Source organism: Sminthopsis crassicaudata, chromosome 2 (genome assembly GCF_048593235.1).
Source record: "Sminthopsis crassicaudata isolate SCR6 chromosome 2, ASM4859323v1, whole genome shotgun sequence".
Classification (NCBI taxonomy): Eukaryota; Metazoa; Chordata; class Mammalia; order Dasyuromorphia; family Dasyuridae; genus Sminthopsis; species Sminthopsis crassicaudata.
This window is the reverse complement of record NC_133618.1, coordinates 524,057,405-524,085,342: the sequence shown is the minus strand read 5'-3', so window position 1 is coordinate 524,085,342 and position 27,938 is coordinate 524,057,405. Positions and strand designations below refer to the sequence as shown.

Here is a 27,938-nt window from a genome sequence, read left to right as displayed (position 1 = left end):
TTAATAAGACAATTTTTCTCTATATTTGTTTTGTGTTTTTAAATCCTTTGCCATTGAATCATAAAACATTCATGGATAGTGAATCTGAAAGTATTTTTCTAGGATTACTTGAAGTAATCCACTTTAGTTGGATTATATCACATTATCTTTTCTTTGTGTTTGTTTTTTATTCCAGTTTTAATATTTTTTTTCTATTTGTGACATAGTTTAAGATGCTCCCAGAATTATTTCAAGATGATGAAAAAGCCATTAGTCCCTCTTCAGCCACTCCTGGGCGTACTCCACTCTCCAGGACTCCTATAAAACCAACCAAAGTTAGACCAGGCCAGTCAACAAAAGAGCATAAGAAAACTGTGGGACACCAGGTGAGTGGTACATACCTATCTTCTTCCTTTTCTAACATCAATTATGATACAAAGTTTCCTTGTCCCTTCTTAATGTACCCCGATATTTAATGCTTCTTAGACAATATGAAGTTACTGCAGAATGTAAGTTCAATGAGGATTAGAACAATTTTTTAAGACATTAATCCTCAGTATCTAGCATACTACCAGATACATAATAAATCCTTTAAAAATGCTTATTGAATTGAATAGGATTCAGTATCCATTTTCCTCCCCAACACACATTCTACCAACCTTAATCCTACACATAATTCAAAGTCTTCCTCTAGCTGCACCTCCATCTTTTTAAGAATCCTTCTCTCTCTCTCATTGAGGCAATTGGGGGTTAAGTGACTTGCTCTGGGTCACACAGCTAGGAAGTGTTAAATATCTGAGGCCTGTTTTTGAACTTCAGGACTGGTGCCTAGTTGTCCCTATTTTCTAAACTTTTTTTCTGCACCCCACCCTCACCTCCCACCTCCAGCTGATATTTCCAGTCCTGCATGCTGCACCTGCTGAGGCTTGTTGGTAGGTACAAACTAAGCATTTCTGACCTTTGTCCAAGGTATGAAAACATTTTTATGGTCATGGTCTAGCCTTTTATCCAATAGCTACTCGGACAAATTTAGGAGTATAACATTCCTAGTTAATCCTATATATTAAGCCTTCCTGAATGCCAACTAAAAAGAGTTATGGAGGTAGGGCTAGTTTTGTATAAAATTTTTTCCTCTTTATGTTATAATCATTTTGCCCCAATGACTGAAGAATAATCTAAAAATGGTATTCACAAAATATCAGTATCAATATGCAGCATTTCTTTTTTTATTGGAAAGTAAAACTTGGGATGTTCCTTTGCTCCCTCCAGGGATGTCCATTTTAATATTAAATTAACATAACATGTGGTCCTCTTTTCTTAAGCTCAAGTTGGTTACTGTTAGATTGAGATGATGGACAGAGTTCCTCAAATGAAATAATGCTATGCTTTCTATTTCATGCCATAAAGGAATTTGAATAACATTAGCATTAAGAGAAACCTCAGTTCCTCATCTGAAAATGAAATATCTGGGTTAGGTGGTATCTATGGTCATTTCCAGCTCTTTTATGATTCCGGGTATGGGGGGGGGGATGTAAGGGGATGTATGGATGGGGGAAGTAAGTGTGTATGAAGAGAAGGATTTTAAATTTTAATTTAAAGGGTCAGCTTTGTACTTAGGAAGATCTGAGTGCTTCTGATACATACCAGTATTGTGATCATGGTTGTCTAAACCTCTCCATGTCCTAGGCAACTGTCGTAGATTATAAATAGTAGACAAATTATTAATCCATCAATTTGTGGAGAGTAGAAGAAGTTTCCTACATGAGAGAAATCTGTTCCAGGTTATTTCCTCTACCCCAAACACACACACACACACACACACACACACACACACACACACACACACACACACACACACTTCATGGAATTGCTGATTTGGAGTTGGAATAGACCTCAATGGCCAGCTCTTTTTACAGATGAGGAAAATAATTCTTAGTGATATCATTTACATAATATGAGGCAGCATTTAAATCCTTCCTTCTGACTTCAGAGTCTATCCTTCCACTATACACACTGTCTTTTAGGTTGTTATTCAGTTGTTTAATCATATCTAACTTTTTGTGACACCCCCCCCCCCACCATGAACTTTGTCTATAGGGTTTTCTTGGCAAAGATATTGGAGCAATTTGCCATTTCCTTCATCAGGGTGTCCCCATTTTATAGATGAAGAAGTGAGGTAAATGGTGTTTAAGTGACTTGCCCCAAATCATTTAACTAGTAAATGTCTAAGGCTGTATTTGATCTCAGATCTTCCTGACTCCAAGCCCTATGCTCTTATCCACTCACTCTAACTGCCCCCTAAGTAGTAATTATAATTAAAAACACTTTTTAGCCCTCTAAAATTCACAATTTCAAAATTCTATGTACAAAGTACTTTAATATTACTTGAATCAAATTGTAGATGGGAGAGGAAGGATTTTTGTTTTTCAAAATAAATCTACAAGTAACCATTTAAATTGCTGTTGCTTTCAGTTCTGTCAATCTTCTAGCAATTATCTTTCTGTATTTAAAAAGTCAGGGTGATAGGTAAGTTTTGTACTAATAACTTAGGAAGAACACTTTGGTATGGTAGAAAGAGTTCCAGACCTGAAATCAGAGTATTTGGCTTTGGGTATCAGGGCAACTTTGGACATATCCTTTAAGACTTCTAAACCTTGGTCTTCACAGCTATAAATGCCATATCAGTGGCTGTTCTGCCTGTCTCACAGGCTTCTTACCTTCAATTTCCACTATTATGGAATCATTCCTACTGGAGTGGAAAGCACACACTTTGAAAATCCCATTTCCAATTATCCTAGGAAAGAAATCACTGAATAAAATTTCTGTTATGGTATTTATTGCTACCATGAGGCTGCTATGCTGCACAGTGTGGTAGAACTCTGGCTCTGGACTTGGAATTACAAAGACTGGAATTCAAATTTAGCCCCATTCTCCTGAAATCTGGTTCTCTTTCACTGGTTTCACTTCTATTTCATTTACTGATAATTTTTTTGTACAGCATTAAAAAATAATCCTGTGAATAAGATGTTATGATCTTAAAGTTAATCAAATGGTTGCATATTATCTTTGATCCCCCTTTTCTCTCATTTTTCATGTAGTTCAGAAACTCTCTTCATTTGCTGATGGAGACTCTCAATGCTACAACTCCCCATTATGTGCGCTGTATTAAACCCAATGACTTCAAGTTTCCATTTACGTAAGTTTATTTTTTAACTTCTCAGTTGAAAAAAAAATGTATTTAATTATCCTGGGAAAGATATCACTGAGTAAAAAGTCACTTACAAAATAAACTACGTTGAAGCAGCTAGATGGTGAAACTTTAGACTTGGAATCAGGAAGACCTGAATTCAAATTTAACCCTAGACACTTATTAACTGTCTCAGCTGCAGTTTCCTCATCTGTAAAATGGAAATCATAATAGGTCATCAAAAAAAATGACATGTACAATGCTTTATTATTCTTAAAGCACTATAAACACACTAGCTATTGTTATTATTTGAAATATTCAAGTAAACTGAATGAGAAAGAGAAAAAAACCCAGCAGGTTTAACCTAAAGAAAATTTCAAGTCAAAGGAGGTTAAGGGTGTGGTTACTGTGGCCATAACTGAGATTGAGTGCAAAGGTCTTTGGGAGGATTAAATTGTCTTTTTTAGCCTACTTTAACTACTATAGGAGCTTAGGACACTTAGAGATATGATCCTGACTCATGGTCAAGTGTACTTTGGTACAAACCTGACTTTGTATGTCCATATTCTCACTGTTAATCACTAACCTGCCTTCACAACAAGGTTTCTTTCACCACTGTTGCTATAACCTTGGGACCATCAATTTCTTTCTTTTTCTTTCATAATATCATATTTTATCAGCCAATTCTTATGGAATAAAATAATGGGAAGCTGTAGTCACATTTGTGCTTGTTGTATTAATGCTTTTTGTATATTAACATTTCTGCATTTTCACCTGCAGGTTTGATGAAAAGCGGGCGGTACAGCAGTTGAGGGCATGTGGCGTCTTGGAAACCATCCGAATTAGTGCAGCAGGTTTCCCCTCCAGGTAGGTCAGGTATTTCTTAAGTCAGAGATCTTTTTTTAAGTGAGAGATATTCCCAAATGTTTAACTAAGCTTTTGTTGATTTCTTTTGACAGGTGGACATATCAAGAATTTTTTAGTCGTTATCGTGTCTTGATGAAGCAAAAAGATGTTCTTAGTGATAGGAAGCAGACATGCAAAAATGTGTTAGAGAAACTGATACTGGTAGGAAACCTTTTTATTGAACTTCTGATTGACAGTTTTTTTCTGAAGAATCTATTTGATTTTGATTGCTAACTTTTCGTTCAGACTTTTGCTGGAGAAAAGAAATCTAGACTGACAATGTAAAATTAGAATTATGAATGACAGCATATTGATATAGTTGCTTGAGGATCCAGGCAGAGCAGAGAGGTTCAGTAATGGTAGGAAGAATAGACCAGAGTTCCCAGACAGAGTTCCCAGACAGACCTGGGACTGGAACAGAAGATGTCTGACAATTAGGCAGTATGTTTTAGCCATTTTCACCTTGTCTTTTTTTGGAAACCCAACAATAATAAATGCCTAATTGGTGTAAGACACCATGCTTGGCACTGTGGGAGATATAAAGAATTAAAAGTACATCTTTCACTTAGTAGAGCTTAAAGCCTTATAGGGCTTACAAGATAATTAAGATAACAATACATATACTTATGGGAGAAATAACAATATAAGACCACCTTCTTGTTGAAGTTACAGGAGAAGATTCCCACCACATCCAGGGCCATCTCTATCTTACTCTACTCTACTCTAGTGTACTCTAAACTTTACTACTGGACTCAGATAGTTCTGGAGCAGAAAGTGAGCCTGATAATTTTGCACAGTCCACCCTCAATTAAATGCCTCTTTTGCATGTCATGTCATGGTCCCCAGAGAAGCCAGATAAGCCAGATAAGAGGGAACTTTAAAGTATGGATAGAATTTAGACCAACAACAAGAAAAGGGGGCAAAAATTATAAGATCTAGGTTGTAGGAACAGGAATGAAGGGAATTATGACCAAAAGGAAAGGTGTTGAAGTAAGGCATGTTCTTGGCTCAGTGAATAGTCTAGTTTGGCTGAAACTGAGCCTATATATTGACGAGATGACACTCTAAGATATACCGAGAGAAACCAAAGCCTTGACATCCCAAATTAAGAGTTTGTCTCAGAGGTACTTGGGAAGGTACTTAGAGGTACTAGGATCTATTTGTTGTTGTTTTCTTGTGAGTGACATTCCTCTTCTTTTCTCCATGCCTCTGTGCAAATAACCTTCCAAGCCTGGAATGTTTCTCCTCCTTACCTCTTTGCATCCTGTCACCAGCTCCCTTTAAAGTTTGGCTCAAGGACCAAGAGACTGGGTCAAGATAGGATACCTCTAATTGTTCTTCCTCCCTCTACCTTCAGCAATAACAACAGCATATAGTTTCCCCCATTGTAAAATCTAAGTTCCTTGAGGGCAAGCAATTGTTTTCTTTTTATATTGGCACAGTAGGAGTGCTAACACATAGTTAGGTTTTAAACCAATGCTTGAATTTGAAAGTTTCCTAACTGGGGATGGTCATGATGAAAGCTTCAATAACACTATAATTGGAAACAACAGTAATACATTTAAAGGAAAACTAACTCAATATCTTAATTTTCTCTAATTTTGTGAACTTTTAGATTTATCTTATTCTTGGTGTTTTTGTCCCCTCAGCTTTCACCTGGAATACTGACATTTACAGCATGAATCAAAGAGAATATCAACATCTCCATTTCCTTGAGATGTTTAAAACACAAACAAGCTAACAAAAAACTACCCTAAATCCCACCATCTTTTGGCCTCAAATAATCTTCTCCAGGTAGAAGAACTCTGGAAAGTATTTGTCATTATAGCCTTCCTTAAAATCCCTTCCACTTCCTCAATCTCACTAATCCTAGAAATTTTGTACAGAAGTGCCTAGGATCAAAATTTGGTTCCGTTAATTAATTGCTGATTTAGCAAAAATGCTAGATGTAGTTTCACCTCTTCCTTGATTCTTTTAGATAATCTTTGTTTCCCTTTCTGTTCTGACATTTTATTCATATGATCATTCATCTTGTTTTTGATATACATTTTTCTCTGAAAATAGGATAAAGATAAATACCAGTTTGGTAAGACCAAGATATTTTTCCGAGCCGGGCAAGTAGCTTATTTGGAAAAAATAAGGGCAGACAAACTGAGGGCTGCCTGTATCCGTATCCAGAAGACAATTCGGGGCTGGTTGCTGCGAAAGAAGTACCTGCGTATGAGGAAGGCGGCTATTACTATTCAGAGATATGTTCGAGGCTACCAGGCAAGATGGTAAGCAGAACTGTGCCATGTGATTTTAGAATCACCTAAGCAGGATTTTCAGAGAAGACTGCTGTCCTCTTTCTCTTTTCTGTGCTGTGTGCCAGGGTATTTGTTTTCCAGGACATTAAGTAGAATATCATGTCTCTTGTGCATAGCAGCTTGTCTCTCTTAAAATGAAATTCTCTTCATGGTGTTACTGCTGAAAAGCCATATAAACTAATGAATAAAGCTGAAAGTCATGAAAATTTTATCATTCATCTAATTTCACCATCTGTTTGGTTTTCATTTCTTTAAAAAAATATCCATGACATTCATTTTGCATATAGTAAATACACAGTCCATCTTTATTGGATGAACACTCAGTATTTAAAAAGTAATCTAATAATCACTCTCAAATTGTGTGCTCTTGGTGTTCAACTGCTTTCACAAAGTGCTTTTGTTTTGTGAAAGTGAAATATATAGTAACCCCATAGTATGTTTTTTAAAAGATTCATTCAACATCTTATTTTCACGTGAGCAGATTATAAAGATTATCTATCTTGCATGAAAATTGTTTACAGTAAATTGAGGATTCATTCTTCTAAAACTGTAAGATTATCTCACACAAGTACTATGTGGCTTTTCATTTTCTGGACTGGAATATCTTAGAATTGCTTATCTCCTATCACTTCTTAAGGGTATAAAGAAACTGAGTATGGATGAAAAAAGTTGCATATATATTATTGTGGTCTAATTAGTCTATTAGTAATTAGTAATTAGTCTTCTGGAGAAATGAGCTAAAGGGATCCTGAAAAATAGAAATAGTTTTATCAATCAGATTCTACATGAGATAATCCTCAAGGGAAAAAAAAAAGTTGCATTTATGCAGCAATCAGTTGAATGGTAAACAAATTTTTGGTGACCATATATGAGTGCAAAACAAGCTTAATAAAAGAGAATGGCATATTAACATATATTTAAAACTGAACATATTATATCCATTTTATTTGCATATTATTTGTGATACAGAGGAAAGAGCATCAAATTTGGACTCAGATATCTTGATTTATACATTTGAACAACTTACTGTCTTAGGGAAGATCTGCCTCCCTATGTTTTCTCATCTGTGAAACTAGATAGCAAGCTACTTTTCTACTTTGAATTTCTGATCCTATGATTCCATAATTTATGTCTCCATATCTGTGTGTATGTAGCATCCTATTGAAAATCTTACACTTATGGCTTGAATATCAGAGTATTTCTAATTACTGACTCATTGTTTACTTTGAACAGCTATGCTAAGTTTCTGCGAAGAACCAATGCAGCCACTATTATTCAGAAGTATTGGAGAATGTATGTGATCCGAAAGAGGTACCAAATCAGACGAGCAGCCACTATCATTCTCCAGTCTTATTTACGAGGCTACATGGCTAGAAATAGATATCGTAAGGTAAGCAACTGTGCTCAGACTCTTTGATTATCCCTGTAATGAATAATTATTGAAAGTCCACAGAATTATGTGCACCATACAAAATACCAGAGGATATAAGCAGACATTATCTCTACCTATAGAAGATATCCTGTTAGAGATGAACACCAATTTAAAATTTAGGTTTCTAATCTTAAGTAAACTTAACACACACATACACACACATACACACACACACACATACACACACACACACACACACACACACAAATAGGAAAATTTTGACAACTCTCATCTGTAGTCTAGAAAATCAGTCCAGAAGTATCTTTTGCATTACATATAGTCTGGTATTTCTATACCTTACACAATACTGATTAAATAATTTAATATCAAAGTAGAATAAATATATCTCAATCTTAATCTCTACCAAAGTGATGAACTTGGTTGCTCATAAGGGAATTAATAAATGTAATCACTCTATGAATTTATGCTTTTGAATCTCTTCTAATTTTTTTTTTTTTTTTTTTTTTTGCTGAGGCAATTGGGGTTAAGTGACTTGCCCCAGGGTCACACAACTGGGAAGTGTTAAATATTTGAGACCCAGATTTGGACTTGGGTCCTCCTGACTTCAGGAGGGCACCAACTAGCTGCCCCCATAGAATGTTCTTAATAAACTGGAAAACTATGATATAGAACAGGACAGAAAGTATATAACTATTTAAAGAGTCATTCATAGAAATTTGGGGTGTTTGGAGACAGAGTCAAGTAAATAGATCCAGGTATAAAAACTGGCTTTCATCTTAAAGTAGCATCATCATCAATTATCATGATAAAATTAAACTATATCATTTTAGTTGTTAGATAAAAGTAGGCTAGGAGAGGAAGATCACAATTAAAATGGCCTTGATAAATTAAACCAAGTGTTAAGAACTAATAAAATGAAATTCAGCCTAGATAAATATTGATATTTAAGAAGGGGGGGAATCACAAATATAGACTATGAAAAAACTATGTGTGGCCAAAATGTATGTAAGAGTGGTAATATACCACAGACTAAATTTAAAAAATATATATTACTTAATTTTAAGAACTCAAATGTGGTACTGGGATCCATTGCAAAAGTTTTAGAAAATAATACTCTAGTTATAGTTATTCATTATTGATTATACCTGAGAGCAATGGTAAAGCTAAGTGTAGCTCTTTCCCCATTTTTTCTTTATCTTTACTTTTGTATTTCATCTTTATTTTCAAAAATGATTTCTGAGACTTAATTCCATTTTTCTAATCGCCATAAAGTTTCACTGCTTTTGTGACTGTGATAAAGATCCCTTGGAGACGGAGGTCTCCCTACTCAAAATCCCCTAGGAAGTCAAGCCTCTACTTTATTTTTTCTTTCTTTTAAAAAAAATTATTAAAGCTTTTTATTTTCATAATACATACATAATCTTCAACATTCACCCTTGCTTTTAAAACCTTGTGTTCCAATTTTTTTTTTCTCTCCTTTCCCCCCATCCCCACCTCTAGATGGCAAATAATCTAATCTAAGTTAAATTCTTTTAAACATATTTCCACAATTATCCTGCTGCCCAAGAAAAATTAGATCAAAAAGGAAAAAAATGAGAAAGAAACCAAAATGCAAGCAAACAATCACAAAAAGAGTGAAAATACCACGTTGTGATCCATATTTGGTTACTACTAGTAAGTAGTATTGCTGGATCAAAGAATATGTAAAATTTAAAGCCCTTTGGGCATACTTCCAAATTGTTCTCCAGAATGATTAGATCAATTCACAATGCCTCTATACAGTCTATTAGTGTATACCTTTTCCCTCTCATCCTCTATTATTTGTAATTTTTGATAAGTATGAAGTTATACCCCAGAATTGTTTTAAAACTCTAACCAATAGATATTTAGAGCATTTTTAATATGACTATAGATAGCTTTGATTTCTTCTGAAAACTGCTTCTTCATATCTTTTGACTAATTGTCTATTGGTGAATGACTTTTTTTTTAATAAATTTGACACAGTTCCCTATATATTTCAGAAATAATGTCTTATTCAGAGAAATTTGCACTTAATTTTTGTTACTTCATTGACTATGGTAATTTTCAAAAGTTTCCTGAATTTTAATCATTCCTGTTTTTGATTTTGCTTTGCCTGAAATCTTGATTGTTCCCCTTACCATTTTTACTTCATCTTAAACCCAATAGATCCTGTTCCAGATCTCTATTTTGACTCTGTATCTTTTTGCATCTCTTATACTATTAGGCCAATCTGTTTTCTAAAGGTATTATTTTCTTCAACATTTTGAGTACCTTCTTACCAAATTATTAATTTTATTTTCATAATTTGCTTAAATTACTCTTATTTATTTCCCCAATTTTTTTCCCTCTACCATTCTTATAGCTTTCTTTTACTTTTTTCTTTTACTTTTCCAGAAATTCTTGTTCAGCTTGGGCCCAATTAGTATTTTGTTTTGGAGATTTTTCTTGTAACTGTTTTCACATTTTTGTTTTCTCTTATTATTGCTCTTCCTTGCCACCCTTATAGCTTTTTATGGTCAAGTTCTTTTGTTGTTGTTTAATCATTTCACTTCTCCTATTTCTTGATTTTGAACTTTATTGATGTTAGTTCTGGAGATGGAGAGGCACTATTCCAAGTAGGCTGCTGTTTTCTAGACTAATTCTAAACATCTATAATCTTTTTGTGCTTCCAAGATAGTGAGAAATGGGGAGGGGTATGGGCACTGTTCTCCTGGTTCATATCTGATGTTTATCCAGGAAGGGTTGTTCCTTTTCATTTAGCTGCAACTTCTAGTGCTCTTCTTGGTCTTGGAACTATGACCAGATCCCCAGACCTCATGCAGTTGCAAATGCTAGTGCTTCTCATCACTTTGAAACTGCATCCAGAGCCCCTGATGCCTTGTGACCAACCACAAATGCTCCTCTCCTTCCTGACTCTGTGTTCCAGAACTGCTTATGAGCAATAGAATTGCCAGTTGGTGCCAGCAGCACTCAATGACAGCAAACTGTCCCCTGTATTTTCTTTCTGACCTGTTATTGCTCTGAACCAGGTGGTCTTTGGAGTATGCTTCACATTTGTCTTGTTTTGCAGATCCTCCGTGAGCATAAGGCCATCATCATCCAGAAGCAGGTGCGTGGCTGGCTGGCTCGGCTGCACTACAAAAGGTGCCTAAAGGCCATCGTCTACCTGCAGTGTTGTTTCCGCCGAATGATGGCCAAACGAGAGCTAAAGAAGTTGAAGATTGAGGCTCGTTCTGTTGAGCGCTATAAGAAACTGCACATTGGTATGGAAAACAAGATCATGCAGCTGCAACGCAAAGTTGATGAACAGGTAGATACAGGCTACTTCCACTTGGTGTGAAGAAAAAGATACATACTTGGGAGATTTACTATGTTTAGGCAACTAGCTAAGGTTAAAAAGAATTGCTATAAACTGGAATTTCAATGCCATCACTTGATTATACCAACAACTAGAAGCTAAAAATCATGAGAAGTTAATGGATGAAAAAAATAATTTAATTTAATGTACCAGAAAATTATTTTTAGGAGACTTACTAGAAGTAAGATAGGAAATACATCAAAAAGTGGCCAAATTTGTTGGCATTCTTAACTTTGAATGACCCTTCAGGTGTTGTTGGCAGGCTTTTGTATCTTCTTTAAACAGATGGAAGCTGGTGTCATAACATCTGTGAAGTAAGCAAGCCAGATACTGTCTTCATTTTCCAGATGAGAAAATTGAGAGGCAAAGGGAAGTTTGGCTTGCCAAAGATCACACAGCTAATTAGTAGCAGGGACAGGAAATTAAATTTAAATTTGGATTTTCAAAATTTGAACATGTTTGTGTTCCGTTGAAATAGCAGTAAGCCATGAGGAAAATCTAAGCAAATGTGGCCCCTTAACAAGAAACTTGGATGAAGGGAAGCCTTAAACAAGGGTTGCCTCTTGCCATTGCCAACTCTGCTAAACCTTGATAAAGCTTTAGATTTTATTTTCCTTCTCTTGCTCAGAAGAGTTTCAGATTTGCGATCAGAGGATAAAATTTTGAATCTCAACTCTGCTGCTTATTGTTCAGGTTACCTAGACCTAATCTGCAGCTTTCCCATGTATAAACTGAGTTGGGTTAGATTAGATAGCTTCTAAGATCACTTCTTACTCCATATCTGTGATTAGATTTCAGAATTTCAGAAGTCCATGAAGCTAGTAGTGTTATCATATACAACCTTTACTCTTGTGTGTTTTCTTTTCCTATGTTTTATCTAGCCAGCATCATACCTATTACTACTGAAACTCTCATTTTTCCAAATTGATGCTGCTGCTAACCTCTGATTCTTCATAGCTGATAAACTGAAAATTATGAAGAAGGGTACAATTGAGTGTCGCTGAGTCAGAATGTGTTTAGTGATCTTGAGAGAACTCTAAAGACTAGATCTTCCTTCAGGTTTCACTAAATTAGAACTACAACTTATTCTTAGGGTTATGCTATTGCTACTACATTGGGGGGAAATTTTCAGCAACAGAAAACTATTAGGAAAAGGGCAAAAAAATTTTCAACTACTAAAGATTTTTTTTGTTTGTTTTTTGTTTTTTGTTTTTTTTTTTTTAAATGTTCCTACTGCCATTATCCCTTTAGTTTTACTTGATTTGGTATTTGTTTGCTTCCCACCCCCCCCCCCTTCAATAGTGACTTTTCACAGAAATGCAGATCATGAACATATCAGGATCCAGAATAATTTTTTCATTTCTTTTTCTCAAGATTTTTTTTTTTAATTTTGGGGTGTGTGTGTGTGTGTGTGTGTGTGTGTGTGTGTGTGTGTGTATGTGTGTATGAGAGAAAGAGAGAGAGAGAGAGAGAGAGAGAGAGAGAGAGAGAGGGTTGTTTTTGTTTTGTTTTGCACAGGAAGCATTTAGTTGAAGGTTTTCTTCCCCTTCGTGCTGTCTCTTTCTCTTTCCTCATTCTCTTTTGTCCCTCTCTCTCTCTCTCTATTTCTCTTTTCTTAATACTTAATACTTTTCTGTGCCAGGAAATAGTAAAACTCACTGTACTATTCCTTGCTTCACTCACAAAGAAACCCCCAAACCAGAAATTAACTGGACCCTTCTGGTTTTCTAGGCATACTGGACCTCATGGAATAAAAGTTTCTATGGTTTCTTTGAGTGTTATATCTGGAGACCTGGTTGCTGTTTGCATTCAAAGTAAAGAAGATTTGACTCACTTTTCTCCCTCAATTTGTGCTACACTGACCACTTTCTATACTATATTCTCCTTCATTTCCCTCTCTGTTACTTTGCATTGAGCTGCTTCCTATTAGATGATACCTTTGGACAGAGTTAACAGTTGGGATAGAATGACCCCAGAAAAAGCAGGAATAGCAGCAGTCCCTTGCCATACTGTGAGCTTCAGCAATCTCCAGAAAGTTTTTTTTTTTTTTTTTTTTTTTGTTTTTTTTTTACTCTTGGATGCCTTTAAGAGGGAAGAGCATTGTTCTTGGTTGATCCAGCAGTGCAATAGCATTGAAACAAGAGGATGAAAAGCAGGATAAAAATAAAGAACAGAGGAAGAGAAAGGAGGGAAAGAGGGGAAGAGAAAAAACAGAGAGGTGTTGATGATGGTAACAGATTTAGTTTCAATCAGTAATCAATTCAAGTGTCACTCATTAACTATAGGTTGCTGGTTGCTATGGGAACTGACTAGTTACCATAAACCATTTGCATTGTCAGTCAAACACATTTTTGTTCCATCCTCTTTTTGGATTTGTGTCAAAGAAGGAAGAAAAAAATGTAAATTTATTATAACCACATTTTGATATGATTGGACTTTACCTTTTAGAAGATCGTATAGAAGATATTATCTCTTCATGCTGCAAACTTTTTGGTGCTACTGTAGCAATGGTTTCTTTTTCACATTTTTTCTTAAAATCAATTTGTGACATCTAACCTCTAAATGTTTATAGGGTCATTTGGGTTAAACAATTGTTTAAAGGGTAATATTTTATTCTTTTTAATTTGCCTCCTTAAATTTCTTAATTTTCATTATGAAAATGTCAAAATTATTATTATTGAAATTCTTTGAATCAGCAGCATATTTTAATTGCAAAAAGATATAAATGAAGCCTCATCTATACTTATAAGATACAAGTATAGATAAATGGGTTTTTTTGGATGAAATTGAAGATTTCTTTGTATTTGGTAAGCATAACTTCGAAGCTCTAACATATGTAAAAAGGAAATGGATTTATCTTCCCAAGAATATTTTTAATAAACTACTTTATATTGTGAGAGAATACATTAAAAAAATCAGAAAGACAATCTTGTTTGAAGTGCCTAGGTTTAATTAGAGGGAAAATATTTCAAACTATTTGAGAATAATTACAAAGTAAACTATTAACAAATGTAAAGCTCCATTTTGTTAATGGAATACATAAAAACTTAGGGGGAGAAAAATAAAGCAATGATCAGAAAATACTTGGTTTATTTGACATTCCTGTGTTGGTGTTGAATTGGGGGAAAAAAACCCAACCTACTACCTACATACTTGGATAATTGTGAGCCCTGGCTTTCTGATCAAATAACTGATATGTGGTATATCTTATTTCCTTTTTCCTTCCTATCCTCCTTCCTTCACTTTTTTTTGACCATCTATCTGTTATAAATTAATTATTATTGTTGTTGTTATTTGTTGTTTTGTTGTTGTTGCTACTAACGCAAAGAACAAAGAATATAAATGCCTACTTGAGAAGCTGACCACCCTGGAGTGTACATATAACTCAGAAACTGAGAAACTCCGTAGTGATCTGAGTCGCCTTCATCTTAGTGAAGAAGAAGCAAAGATTGCCACTAGTCGGGTTCTTAGTCTCCAAGAAGAAATTGCCAAGCTCCGGAAAGACTTGGAACGAACTCAGTCAGAGAAAAAAACAATAGAGGAACGGGCAGACAAATACAAAAAAGAAACAGAGCAGGTAAGAACTGTCTTCTGCTACCCCCCTACAAAGGTCATTTGTTGACTTTTCAGTATCTTCTACTTTAACCATTGCTTGCCAAATATAAATAAATATATTTTTGGCTCAGTATCCTTTATTAGTACTCCCTGGACTTTTCACACAAGATGAATAGCTTTAAACATTTAAGTAATTAGAGTAATGAATAATGATAGCAGAGAGAAATACAGGTATTTTTAGAGGGAAATTATTAACTCAGTAGAAGTCTTATTTCTCTTATAATGTTTTAGTCATAATGGAATTGAGTCTAACTGACCTATCTCTCCATATAGATTGTGAGGCTTAAGAAACTACTTTGAGTAAAGTAGGTTGAAATGTGTTGTCAATACTCAGTAAATGCTCATGACCCACACAAGAGGGATACTGATAGAATCCTGCACTGAGAGTTGCAGATCAAGTTCAAAACTAGTCAGGGTTGAGCCCAAAGCTAAGCATAAAAAGTCTTTAAAAAGTCATAAAAAGACTGTTGTTCATCCAAAAAAATTATATGCACTACTGAAATATTTGTAGACTCAACAATACTTTTATAATGCAACTGAGGGGTTAAATGATGGAGCGGGAATGGGTAAAAAGGGCTAAGAGAAAATTATTCCACAATGAAGAAGGAAACAATTATTTGTGCCAAATTGCATTCTGAACAGCCATAATTCTGAGTATATGTAATTGATGATGTTTAATAGCCAGTAAAAGAGGACTCTAATCAAAATGTTGTCAGCAAGAGAGATCAGGAAGATATCTTGATAGTTGTTCATGCTGACTCTACCTTTTCTTCTTTTAAAATAGCAAAGTAGTTGAGCATATGAAATACCATGCCATTTCCTTAATTTTCCATTCATTAAAAAGAAGAGCTTTTGTAGATATTTAAACACAACTTCCTACATCCTACTTGAAAACACTGAAAGATATACTATCCATTTCTATAGTTTTATCACTCATCATGTTTACAACAGCAATGGGAGCACCTTCAAAAGCTGAACCAAAAACCATGTCCAGGCAGGATTTTCCAATTTCATAGAGTTTCATTCTCAGTGATAAAGTCTTCTTGTACTGTCTATTAAACATCATCAATTACTGGTACACAGAATCATGGCAGTTTACAATGCAACTTAGCACAAGTGACTGCTTTATATTAGATTTTGACTTCCATAGCACTCATGAACCTGACAAAACATTTGTTAAAACTGGGTTCTAGAAGCTGCAAAGCAAATTTTGTCATCAAAATAGATGAAATTAATTAGAATTATAGGTGAAAGTAGGGTTTTAACTTCATCAGAATGGGTTACCCTGTCTGAGTTATTCTTAATTTTTACAGCAAGAGACCTAGAAATTACATGTAACATAGACTGTTTTCAAAAAAAACTCTTGTAGCACAACATCCTAAAAATATAAGCAATAAGTCAGAAATAAGACATTTGCAGTCTCCAACTTAAAAAATCAGTATATAAAACATAGTCTTCAAGGGCAGTTATAAAGAAACCAACACAGCATTAAACTCCAGATCAAACTGAAGTAACATATTCTAAGCTCTTAATGTTACAGAAAAGTATTTATACTTTCACCTACAATGCTGATACAGCAGTTTGAACAGTTTGGTTGTCATCTGTTGATCCTAATCTGATAGTGAACTCCTGGAACATTCATATTCTCTATAATTGAAGTACTATTCATCACAGCAGACATTTATTGAAGTATCTGTAGTTAGAAAGAATGACAACAGATTCTCCAAGAAGATTCTATATGGATAGATGATATGAGATAGCTTCAGGAATGGAGAGAAAATGAACTATTTTGAAAATATTCTGATTTAGTGTGGTGTAGCTATCCATGGACAGCTAAAAACATCAACCTGATGTTGGTAATAAGGTATAGTATGTCTTTACTTAAGATTCCTGGTACGACATTCAAATATGGGAACAGTATTTAAAGACATATACTGGAGAACACTCCATCTCATGGGAAAGACCAATATACATTCAAACCCACATATATTAGCCTTTTTTCCCCATGCCTATTCAAAATAAACACCATCAACTAATGTCAATCAGCCAAGTCCTTTAATGAGAACATAGTTTTATTGTGAAAGATAATCAAATATAAGCTTGTATAAATTCATCTCCTTCCTGAAAGTTATTCTTTAAAATATGTATTTATATTTCCTTTATCTTATACAATTCATTCAGTTTATAGCCTCTTATACACTTGTGATACTTATTTTAGTTGCTAGAAATGTAAAAACTATCCTAATTAATAGATTTAAGAAATTATCAACCAAAGTCTTTATTAAAGAAAGAGGATTTTGTAGCATCTCACCTGTTTAATATGCATATATTTTTAATTAAAACACTCTTGTTAAAATAAAATTTCTTCTCCCCTTTTATTTATAGATCCTTCTTCATCTGTTTTAAACTAATAAATACAAGCATTTATTTAATGCCAGCTATATGTCAGGTACTTTGTAAAGCAATAGGAATACAGATACAAAAATAAGATAATGCCTGCCTTTAAGGGACTTGTGTTTTACTAAAGGGATAAAATATGTTCACATAGAAACAAATGGGAGATTTATATATATATATATATATATATATATATATATATAGTAAGTATAAAATAAACATGGCATACTTATGTATATGCACAAAATAATTTGGGGAGAAGAGACACCAACAATTAGAGGTATAAAGAAAGATTTCTTGGAAAAAGGTTCTTAAGCCTTGATGTGATTGAAAGATTCTAAGAGTCAGAAGTGATGCATTCCAGATGTGAGGCACAATTTGTACAAAGGAATTGAAATGAGATAAAAAAAAAAAAAAATACTGTGTCATGGGACATATGTGACGAAGTGTTATTTTGAAGGCCAAACCCAGGAATTTGTATTTTTATCCTAGAAACAGTAGAAACTTCTTGAGCAGAGGTGTGACTTGGTTGTATTTGTACAACGGGAATATTATTTTGGTATCTTTGGTGGAAAATTGGAGAAACAAGAGAGAAAGGTGAAAATAGACAAATTAGAATGATGTTATATTTGTCCAGATAAGAGGTGATGAGAATATATACTAAGCAGATTGTGGCATGAGCAGGGAGAAAGGGACTGATTCCAGACTAGTTGAAGAAGTAGAATCAAGAACTTTGGAACTGAATGTATATAGTTTTGATGAGGAGTAAACTGAGGTTCTAAAGCGAGATGAGTCAGTTCCTTTTCTCTCTCTCCTTCCTTCCCCAAAGTAACTAAGGGCAGGGTTTGGCAGCAAAGGAATTTGCTACTTAATGCTGTATGGAAACAAAGTCTTTATTGGGATAGACAGGCATTTGGCCTTCAGGAAGACCCAAACTGCATGAAAGGGGGACGTCAGTTGACAGGCATTTGGCTGGTATATACCAAATGCAAAGATTTCATTTTTCAGCCTTCTTTATATACATAACCAGAGTCATCAAAACAATGTTTGCACAGAGATGTTATCAAGAGGTTCCGGAGATATTTGTCAATAATACAAGAATTCTCTGTTGTTGTAAATAAGACAAAAATTCTCTATTGTTATCTCCTTCAGTCTCTCCCAAAAAAAGGAATTTCCTGTTGGTATTTTTGATCTTAAGCTATCTCCTTTCCAAATCTCATCAGTTTAAAATCTACTAGTTTGCAAACTAGGTAAAGACTGGTGTTCTGGGCAGATATATGGAGAATGAGAGAGAGAGAGAGAGAGAGAGAGAGAGAGAGAGAGAGAGAGAGAGAGAGAGAGAGAGAGAGAGATGGGAAAAGATGATCAGTTTGTATTGCACATATTGTTTGAGAATTTATAGGTAGAGCTCTTCAGAAGACAATTGAAGATGAGGGACTATAGCTCAATAAAAAGATAAATAATAATAAAAAGATAAATAATAAAAAGGGCTTGTTATATAAATATAGAAGTCATCTGCATAGAAATGATGATTGAATCCATGGTAATTGATTAAATCATCTAAAAAGAATGCAGAGAGAAATAAAACAAAAACAGAGCATTAGAATACTCATACACATAGGGATAAGATAAGGATAATGAATCAGCAAACTGAAGGAATAGTCACATCAGTCAAGTAGGAAGAGACACAATTGAGCATTGTCACAAAAAAACCCAGAGAGGATAAGGTATCCAGAAGTGAGTTGGCAACAATTTCAGAGACATCAAGAAAAATGAGGACTGAGAAAAAGCCATTGCATTTAGGAATAAAGAGATCATTGATTACCTTGGAAGAACAGTTTCAGTCTAACAATGGGAATGGAAGCCAGATTACAAAGGATTAAGGAGGTGAAAAAGTGGAGACAATATTTTTCCCCAGAAATTTAGATGTGAAAGGAGAGATACAGGATGATATTTGGAAGGGACAGTGGAGTGAAGTGGAAGATTTTTGTTTTTTGTTTTTGTTTTGTTTGAAAAAAGGTAAAGTTTTTTGGGGAGATCTGGATACATTTTTAAGTAGCTGGAAAATGAACTAGTAGATAAAAAGAGATTAGTATAAGAGAGAGCAATGACAATCAAAGTGATAAGTTCCTGGAGAGGTAGGGGAGATTGAAGTACAAGTAGAGAGATCACCTTATCCTTTAATACTCAAGCAAGTGAATAGTTCAATGGGGATGACACTGGAGTAAGGATGAGTCGAGAGAGATAGGCAAGGAAACCTGTTAGAAGATTATTGTAGTAGTCCAGATGATAAGATAATAAAATTCTGATTTAGGTGACTATGAGGAGAGACAAGGGCATTATCCAAGTAACATTGTAAAGGTAAAAATAATAATTCAAAACCCATTGAATATATGGAGTAAGCTAGAGAGAGGAGTTGAGGGTGACATTTATGAATCTATTTATCATTATGAATCTGGTATCTTTAACAGTAATAGGGTTTATGGGGATAATCAGTTCTATTTTGGACAGGGTATGATACCTGCCAAATATTCTATTTGAGATGTCCAACAGACAATTAGTGTGATATGGCACAGGATTCAGTTCAGGAAAATAAGGGTCAATATATAGATTTGAGAGATCACCAAGAGGGAGGGAGAGAAGAGGGCACAAGACAGATCCTTTAGAGACACCAACAGCTAGTGAGACCTGATTAAAAAATACAGCAAACTAACTGAGGAAGGAGTCAAACTCAGAGAAAAGAGAGACATAATTAACAGTGTCAAATGCTATAGAGATTTCAAGAAGAATAGGACTTGAGAAGAGAGCATTATAAATGGAAATATTGAGATCATTGTTAACATTGGAAAAGGCAGTTTTAACTAAGTTGTATTATCAGAAACCAGGTTGCAGATCCAGTGATTCTAGTTGATTTACTTTGTCAAGCAGTTTATTTGAGGAGAGGAGAAATATAGGATATAAATGAATAGAATTTATAAGGTCAAAGGTTTTTTGTTTTTAAGAATAGGGAGACTTTTGCATCTTTGTGAAAAGTAGGGAAAAAATATTGTAGATTTTGCCATAAAACTTCTTTTTGACATGTTTCCAGATTTTGATATGGTACAAGTATTGTTTCAAAATGTCAACTTTCCGGATTATGTGGGGCTTTTAGTAACAGACAGTTATCCTTGGTCTCTTCATATTTGCTGAGTAATAAAAGATGAAAATATCTGTTTTTTATAACAAATGTTTTATTAAAAAATTAATAAGTATCATTTGCCAATTAATTTTATAAATCATATCTAAATTAATTTCAATGTACCTAATGTTTTAACAGTTTTTAGCCCTTCCCTCTAAAACCTTATCAAGATTCTCTATCCATTCATTAACATGACTCTTCATAACTAAAGTTTTCACTCTGGGACTTCTTTACTTTGAGAAAAGGATTAAGCTGAAGATCTTACTTAAAGGATAAACTTTTAAAATTTTGCATCCAGTGAATTTGTATTTATCATGATGATATAGCTATTTCATTAATTAATTAACATTAATAATTTTATTTTACAGCTAGTATCAAATCTGAAGGAAGAAAATACATTGCTGAAAAAGGAAAAGGAAACACTCAACCATCTTATTTCTGAACAAGCAAAAGAAATAACAGGTTAGTTGTTTTTGAAGTTTGTAGTTCTTCTCTTTAAAATAACCTCCCGTTCCTCAACCTTGCACATTCCTTAATTTATCAGATATCGAATCAAAATTTTTTAATCAACTTTGTTTATATTTATTTAGAGAAAAATCATTTAAAAGTTGTTTGAATTGTATTTTTCTAATATCTTTACTTATACATCATCTAGCCATGATTGTTGTATTTTTTTTTACTCTGAAAATTGCCAGAGGAGAGGAGTCAGCATTAAGCTATCAACAATAAAAGAAAGAAAAAGAAAATGGCCATTGATGCTTTTAGAAAAGAAAAGAAAAGGGAGGAAAAAAAAAACCCTACAAGAATTGGTGCTCACAAGAAGCTTACCTTCTATTTTATATAGAATCAATATAAAAGAACTCCATAATAACTCTAGTAGGAAAGAGAAAAGCCCTTAGGAGTTGTCTTGTATAACCTAATGAGAATCCTACCAAATAAACATATATTTAGTAAAAAGAAAGATGGTTGAAGTTAGGAGGTATTCTTTTTTTGTCTTTGTGATTAGACCCTAGTACAGTGGTCTTGTAGGGAGTAAGTAGGCACTTAGTAAGTTTTTTTAATGACTATTTCATTCATTTGTTAAACTTGAAAAGCTTCTAAGGGACAGTACCATTCGAAGACCCTATAGAATCAGCCAAGTACCAAATTATTTAACCCTTCTTAGTTGGAGGTCATTATAAGTTTTTGAATAGGAAGACAATTCCAGTAATTGTAGGATGGATAAGAATAAGGGAGAAATTGGAGGTAAGGTTAAACTATTGAAAACAATATTACAGTAATTGGTAACAAGGCTATTCTTTTTAAAATCTATGCCAGTATTCTCTACCAGAACTGTTAGCGATGGTTTTGTTTTGTTTGGTTTTGTTTTTCATGGAAATGTTTCTTTGACACATATTCTTGTGTTCACAAATCTTGTAAAAAGTTTTTTTGGTTTGGACACTTGTATACATTGGCAGATATACTGAACAACTCAGATTCTCAGAGGTCTTTCTTTGAAAAAAGTTTTAAACAATAGAAACAACAATAATCATCAATGATGTCCATTTATTAAGGGTAGGAATTGGACCTATGGTTTTAATAACATAAGGAAGAAAGTAAGAAAAGTCAGTAAGAAAATTCTTTCTCCTAGTTACAAGTCATCACCTTCTCAGCAACTTATAGTCTTAGAAAATGCCTAGCGTACCAAGAGTCTAACTGACTTAGCTAGGATCCAGGCAGGATTTCATCCTTGGTCTCCAGACTCCAAGCCAACTGTCAACCCTTCAACAACTTACTGCCTTCCTGAAAATATGATGGTTCTAATGAAACATTAGCTTTTTTTTCCTTGCACAAGAGATTCCCTCTGGAATTTGCTCCCTTTTTTTTTTTTTTTTTAACCTCTGGCCACTAGAATTCCTGTCTTCCCTTTGTGCTGTGCAATGATATAAAAAATGAAAATATATGTGCTCACATTTATTAAGTGTTTATGATGTGTAAAGTTTTTGTAGTAAATACTATAGAGGCAAAGACAAAAAATAGACTCTGACTTCAAGAAACCTTTTTCTGGGGAGAGAAGAATATATGAGTAGGCAGAGAAATGAGGAGGGCTTTACTGCAAGAGTTAGCCCTTGAGTTGAAACTTGAGAGATTCTTAGAGGCTAAAATAACAAAGGAGTAGATTCCTGTCATAGGTCAAATCATTATCCATCAAAATGGGAATTCATTCAATAGTTTAAGCATTTTTATGAGGAATTTAGTTTCCATGAGGATAGCTTTGAACATTTTTACATACCATGTCCATATAGACATGGTTAGGCACAGAGAAAAAGGAAAAGGTAGGTCCAGAAGGATAAAAGCTAAGAGAGACAGAGAGACAGAGAGACAAAGAGAGAGAGAATATGAGCAAAATATGGCAGAATGCCTCTTCTAGGATAAATGTTGTGTTCACTTCCAATAAACAGATTGAACAATTATCCTTTGAATTCTTTTCCAAATTAGAAAAAACCTGTTTTTTATTTATTTTAATTCCCCCCCCCCAAAAAAAATTACAAATTAAAATTCGTTGGTATCCTATAGTTTCCCATAATAGGAGATGTACTACAAGTTCTTTTTTTTTTTTTTTTTCTAGAATAGCTCTCTGTCTCTGCTCTGTCTTGTAAACATTTATTTCTTTTTTTAAAATAAGTTATCTAACTGCATTAAAGTTATTATGTAGCAGTTAAAGTATCATTTACATGACCAGAAAATCTTATGTAGAAGGGAGAAAGGGACATTCTGTGGGGGATGCTCTGTAGTTTCTCTGTGGTTTGTGTTCTGCCAGATTTCTGTCTGATAATTGCAGACTGACCTTGCATATTTTTACAGGGCAATCTCTTTATATTGTACTTTGATCTTGAATAGAGTTTAGTCTCAGAAGTGTCAGTTCATGCAATGTTACTCAGGGAGATTATTCATCAGAGACATTTAACTACCTCTTTCAGAAGGTCATTTCTCCAATCTTCCCACTTACTCCTATATACCCATTTGGAACAAATTCAGTTTCCAGATAAGCCCTACAGAATCATTATTATGACTTCTATATACCTTTCATGAGTATTTCTGTAAGAAGCATATTAACATAATTTAAATGGGAGTGGGGGAATCAAAACCTTTGCAGTGAGTTAGCAGTTAAAGACGTGGAAAAGATGTAGAGAAAATCAGCAAACCTTCATAATTCATTAGATTTGATCAGCGAAAGAGAGGAGAGGTTCAAAATTTTATGCAAAATTTTGAGTTCAAACATCAAGAAGATAATGGTTCCATTAATGATAGGGGAATTGAGAAAATGTATCTTTTCAGGAAAGACAAAATATTTTCAATATACTGTTTCAAAATTAAGTATATTGTAGTTGACAAGTGAAAGGGCAAGAAATTAAGATATGTCACCAATTTAGATTGTGGTTAGAGTAGTACAACTAGCACTCTCTAATAGATTATAAAAGAGGCTCAACCTAAACCTTGGGCTAAGAAGAGGGCAGAGAAAAATGAGAGGTGGGGGGAGTGAGGCATTAAAAGAAAGCCAAGGGAGAATTGGTAAAGTGCATAATATATAATAGAAATATCAAGACAGATGAAGACAGATTAAACTCAGTACCTTATCTTTAGAAGAATGTTAGTGGAATGATAAGAAAGGAAACCTAATTTCATTGGATTAAGGAGAAAGTAGAAAGTCAGGGATTGCCTGATTGGACCATTTGATTAGAGCAGAAGAAGGGAGTATAAGGAAGATTAAAACTGATAAGAGTGGGGATAAATGTAAAAGTAAAATTCTTCATGAATCATAACATTCAGAGCACAAACAAAAGGGCTACAAAAGGTGGAATATCTTTAGGATTATTAAATAAAAGAGGAAAGAATAACTACAGACAGATGTGAAATGAGAATGGAAGTTGGGGAAATGCTTGATGTTATATCTATTCAATGTATGAAGTATGACACAAAGTTGTTGGGTTTCAGTGAATGAATGAAAAAATCCTTTATTATGTGTCAGCACTGTGCTGATACATAATACAAATACAAAAGGAAAGTCAGTCTTTGTCTTCAAGGAACCTGCATTCTAAATGAGGAGCTAAATTATATTGAGGAATGATGAGTTGATCTTGGTTTCAGAACTGGGAAGGTGAAAATGGGGGTAAGGTGAGGAGGAAAGATAAGTGCATTATAGTAAGGTGGAGAGTGCATTATAGTAAGGAGACTGTGGAGATTTATAAAGACTAGGGACTAAAATGAAGCATGACAATTGTGAACCTGTAACTGTGTCCCAGGTGAAGAGTTTACCAGTTAGGAAATGAGTTATACATTCCTTACTCAAGTATTATAGATAACCCCTCTGGGTGACAAAGCTGTCAAAAGTGAGCCAGGAGTAGAGAATCATGGCTTAGGAGTTGGAGAGAAAATAGAAGTTTAGAAAGATTATAGTTTCAAATGGCTAATTTGAAGTATGAACATGGAATCAATGTCTTTTCCTCTATCCCAATCAGAACTTCTTGGTTCTGCAGTTTTTGCCCATACATTCAGCAAGTCAATAGAAATCTAAGTGATAAGGGATTTATCCAGGGGCCAAGATTAGGAAATAATAGAGAGGTAAGAGAATGGGAGAGACTACTGTTAGAGATGAAAATTGTTAATTTGAGGTTCAATCAACTCGTACTGGGTATCAGAGATATAACAAAACCTTGAGAGATCTGAGAAACATTCTTTTTTTAGAGGGTACTTTAACCAATATTAGAAAAGATTTTGAGATAGATGCCATATTGAGATTATTACTCTTTAAGCTCTACATAAAAAGAGTAAGAAAAAATTTATCAGGGGCTTTATATTCACCATACATTACACTACAGCATGAAATAATTGACATCTTTTCATTCACAAAATAAAATTATTTCATTTCCCTTCAACAGTGAGAACTTTTTACTCTTAAGTTTGTTAGGGTATTTGTATAACAAAGATGCCTTTCTCTTTTAGATTTAACAAATGTAGTTAATAATAAAATTGCTTTTCTCTTTTAGAAATTAATAAATAAGAGGTATTTATGGATATATATAGAGATTATATATATAGATATATAGATATCAGTTGCTAAAACTAGGCCATTTTACTTAAAATATCTCGTTATCTTGTATCTCCTTCCTTCTGCTGATACCAAAACCACCCTAGTTCAGGTTCTTATCACTTCCTGACTAGACTTCTGCTACAGCTTCCTAATTAATTCTTGTTTCTAGTCTTCCTCCTTCCTAATTTGTCCTTTACATAGCTGCCAAGATAATTTTTCTAAAACAAAAACCTGATTGTGTCATTCTCCCATTCAAGAACCTTCAGTGGTTCCCTATTCTTTCCAGGGTTCTTAGTTTAGGATTTAAAGCTCATTACAATCTGGCTCCAAGGGTTTCTTTTCAAAAATTACTTCATTTAACTTCCATTCTAGGCAAACTGGTCTACCTGCAGTTTCCCTAAGCTCGATGCTCTAACTCTTATCAATAGGCTTTAGTGTATAATTGTCATTCCCCATTTCTTACTCTGGAGCAGACTAGCTTCCTTCAAGGCTCCACTCAATGCTTTATCTCCAGTAAAAAGCCTTTAAATTGTTAGTGTTCTCTTTATGCTTTTCCTGGATGTCATACATGTCTATGATAATTTGGAGAACAGAATATGTGTACATATATAGTTTGTTTGCATGTGACATCCTTCCTACCCAACTCCAAGTAGAATGTAAGTTTCTAGAGGGCAGGAGCTAATTTTTTCTCTCATTATGTTGAAACTTCAGAACTTACTTTACAGTTTAAGTTGGATTCTTTAATATATGCTAAACTTTTTCTAAACTTTTCCTTATGTTTTATTTGTCAGAGACCATGGAGAAGAAGTTAATAGAGGAAACGAAACAATTAGAACTTGATTTAAATGATGAAAGGTTGAGGTACCAGAACCTTCTGAATGAATTCAGTCGTCTAGAGGAACGGTATGATGACCTCAAGGAAGAAATGACTCTTATGGTGGTAAGTTATTTGGAGAAGGTGCTTTATTGATATTCGGTTGAATAAAATTGAAAACTGATTTGTTTCATGGATTCACTTATATCATTTCCAGAGCACATTTTATAAATGTAATTGTTCAAATCAGCCAGAAAATCAGTTCAGAAAATCTGAACATGTTTTCAGTTACAAAAAAAAATTAGTCGTTTTATATGATTTTTTTTTGTATATTTACTGTTCACACAAATGTGTTAAATTGTACTTTATGGTTATTAATGCTTATGGCCTCAAGTTCTTATTAATTCTATGGGATTAGTTATTTAAACAATTATCCAGATTAGAAAAAGAAAATGAAAACTAGAATATAATAGGGAAGAAGTTGGGAATATCTTGAAATCTACCATCAGAGAGAACAGGTCTTCTGAAGAGAATAAGATTTATATTCATATACAATGAAGATTAGAGAAAGAATTGCCTGATATGCCTCCTACAATGGGAAGGAAGATAAATGCTTAGCATTTCCTAACCAAGACCTTCGATATATGAGGAAAGAGATGAAGGGTCAAGTTATGATGAAAATGAAGAAAAAGAGAAGCAAGTACAACTTCTCACATGAACATCCTCCATACACAACTATTCACTGATCATATGCTACAAAGAAGCTGCCACAAAGATAATGATTCAGAAGGAAATAAAGTTGACAATAAGTAATTACCATTCAAGGAGCTCATGAATAATTGTATGTGCCTAACTTACTAATAAGAATCATCCTATTTTCTGCTGTGCTTGGACTAGTGTAAGGGAAGTAGGTAACTTAGTCTTATAGCATCTTGACCTTCCTAGCCCATACACTCACATACCCTACAGGCAGTGAACAGGAGATAAAACAAACGGCTCCTTTTTTTAATAAAATATAAAAATCACTTTCTTCTACAAAGAACACTTTTTTTGAAGAGAGCTGATATTATTTTTTCTGTTAAAATATTAATAGTGCTTTTTATTAATAATAATAAATAATATAGCACTTTGAGGTTTTTCAAAATTAAAATTAATGTGATCTTATTTGGTTTATGGTTTAATGCTTCAGGTAGTCCATCAACAGGTTCTTGAAGTAGTATGCATAACTGATATCCAACATTATTTCTTCTTGATACAATTTCCATGCACTCACTTTAACAGAATTAGCTGCTAAGGGCTTACTCTTTTTTTTTAATATTTAATTTTTCAAAATACCAGCAAAGAGAGTTTTCAGTATTTACCTTTGGAAAACCTTGTGTTCCAAATTTTTCTCCCTTCCTCTCCTCCCCTTCTCCTGGAAAGCAAGCTATCTGATAGAGGTCAAAATTTTATATTTCTTCAAAACATATTTCCATATCATTATGTTGCACAAGAAAAATCAGATCCAAAGAGGAGGAAAAACATGAGGAAAAAAAAACCAAGCAAACAAACAACAACAAAAGGTGAAAATACACATTGTCTCCATAGTTCTCTCTCTCTTGATGTGGATGATTCTTCCTATCACAACTCTATTGGAATTGCCTTGAATCACCTCATTGTTGAAAGAGCCAAGTCCATCACAGTTGATTTTCACATAATCATCTTGTTGCTATG

General features: G+C 34.0%; 1 protein-coding gene across 4 annotated transcripts in view; it reads left to right on the top strand.

Moving 5' to 3' along the window:
- The window catches only part of MYO5A (myosin VA), a 182,440-nt gene that overhangs the window by 105,836 nt on the left and 48,666 nt on the right, over positions 1-27,938 (top strand). For all 4 annotated transcript variants that reach the window (XM_074294534.1, XM_074294533.1, XM_074294532.1 and 1 more), the window contains exons 15-24: positions 207-365; positions 3,078-3,175; positions 3,947-4,033; positions 4,126-4,234; positions 6,137-6,348; positions 7,612-7,768; positions 10,863-11,102; positions 14,479-14,727; positions 20,709-20,802; positions 26,203-26,351. In XM_074294534.1, coding sequence (XP_074150635.1) covers positions 207-365; positions 3,078-3,175; positions 3,947-4,033; positions 4,126-4,234; positions 6,137-6,348; positions 7,612-7,768; positions 10,863-11,102; positions 14,479-14,727; positions 20,709-20,802; positions 26,203-26,351 — 1,554 coding nt within the window. The remainder of the gene's footprint in view (positions 1-206; positions 366-3,077; positions 3,176-3,946; positions 4,034-4,125; positions 4,235-6,136; positions 6,349-7,611; positions 7,769-10,862; positions 11,103-14,478; positions 14,728-20,708; positions 20,803-26,202; positions 26,352-27,938) is intronic.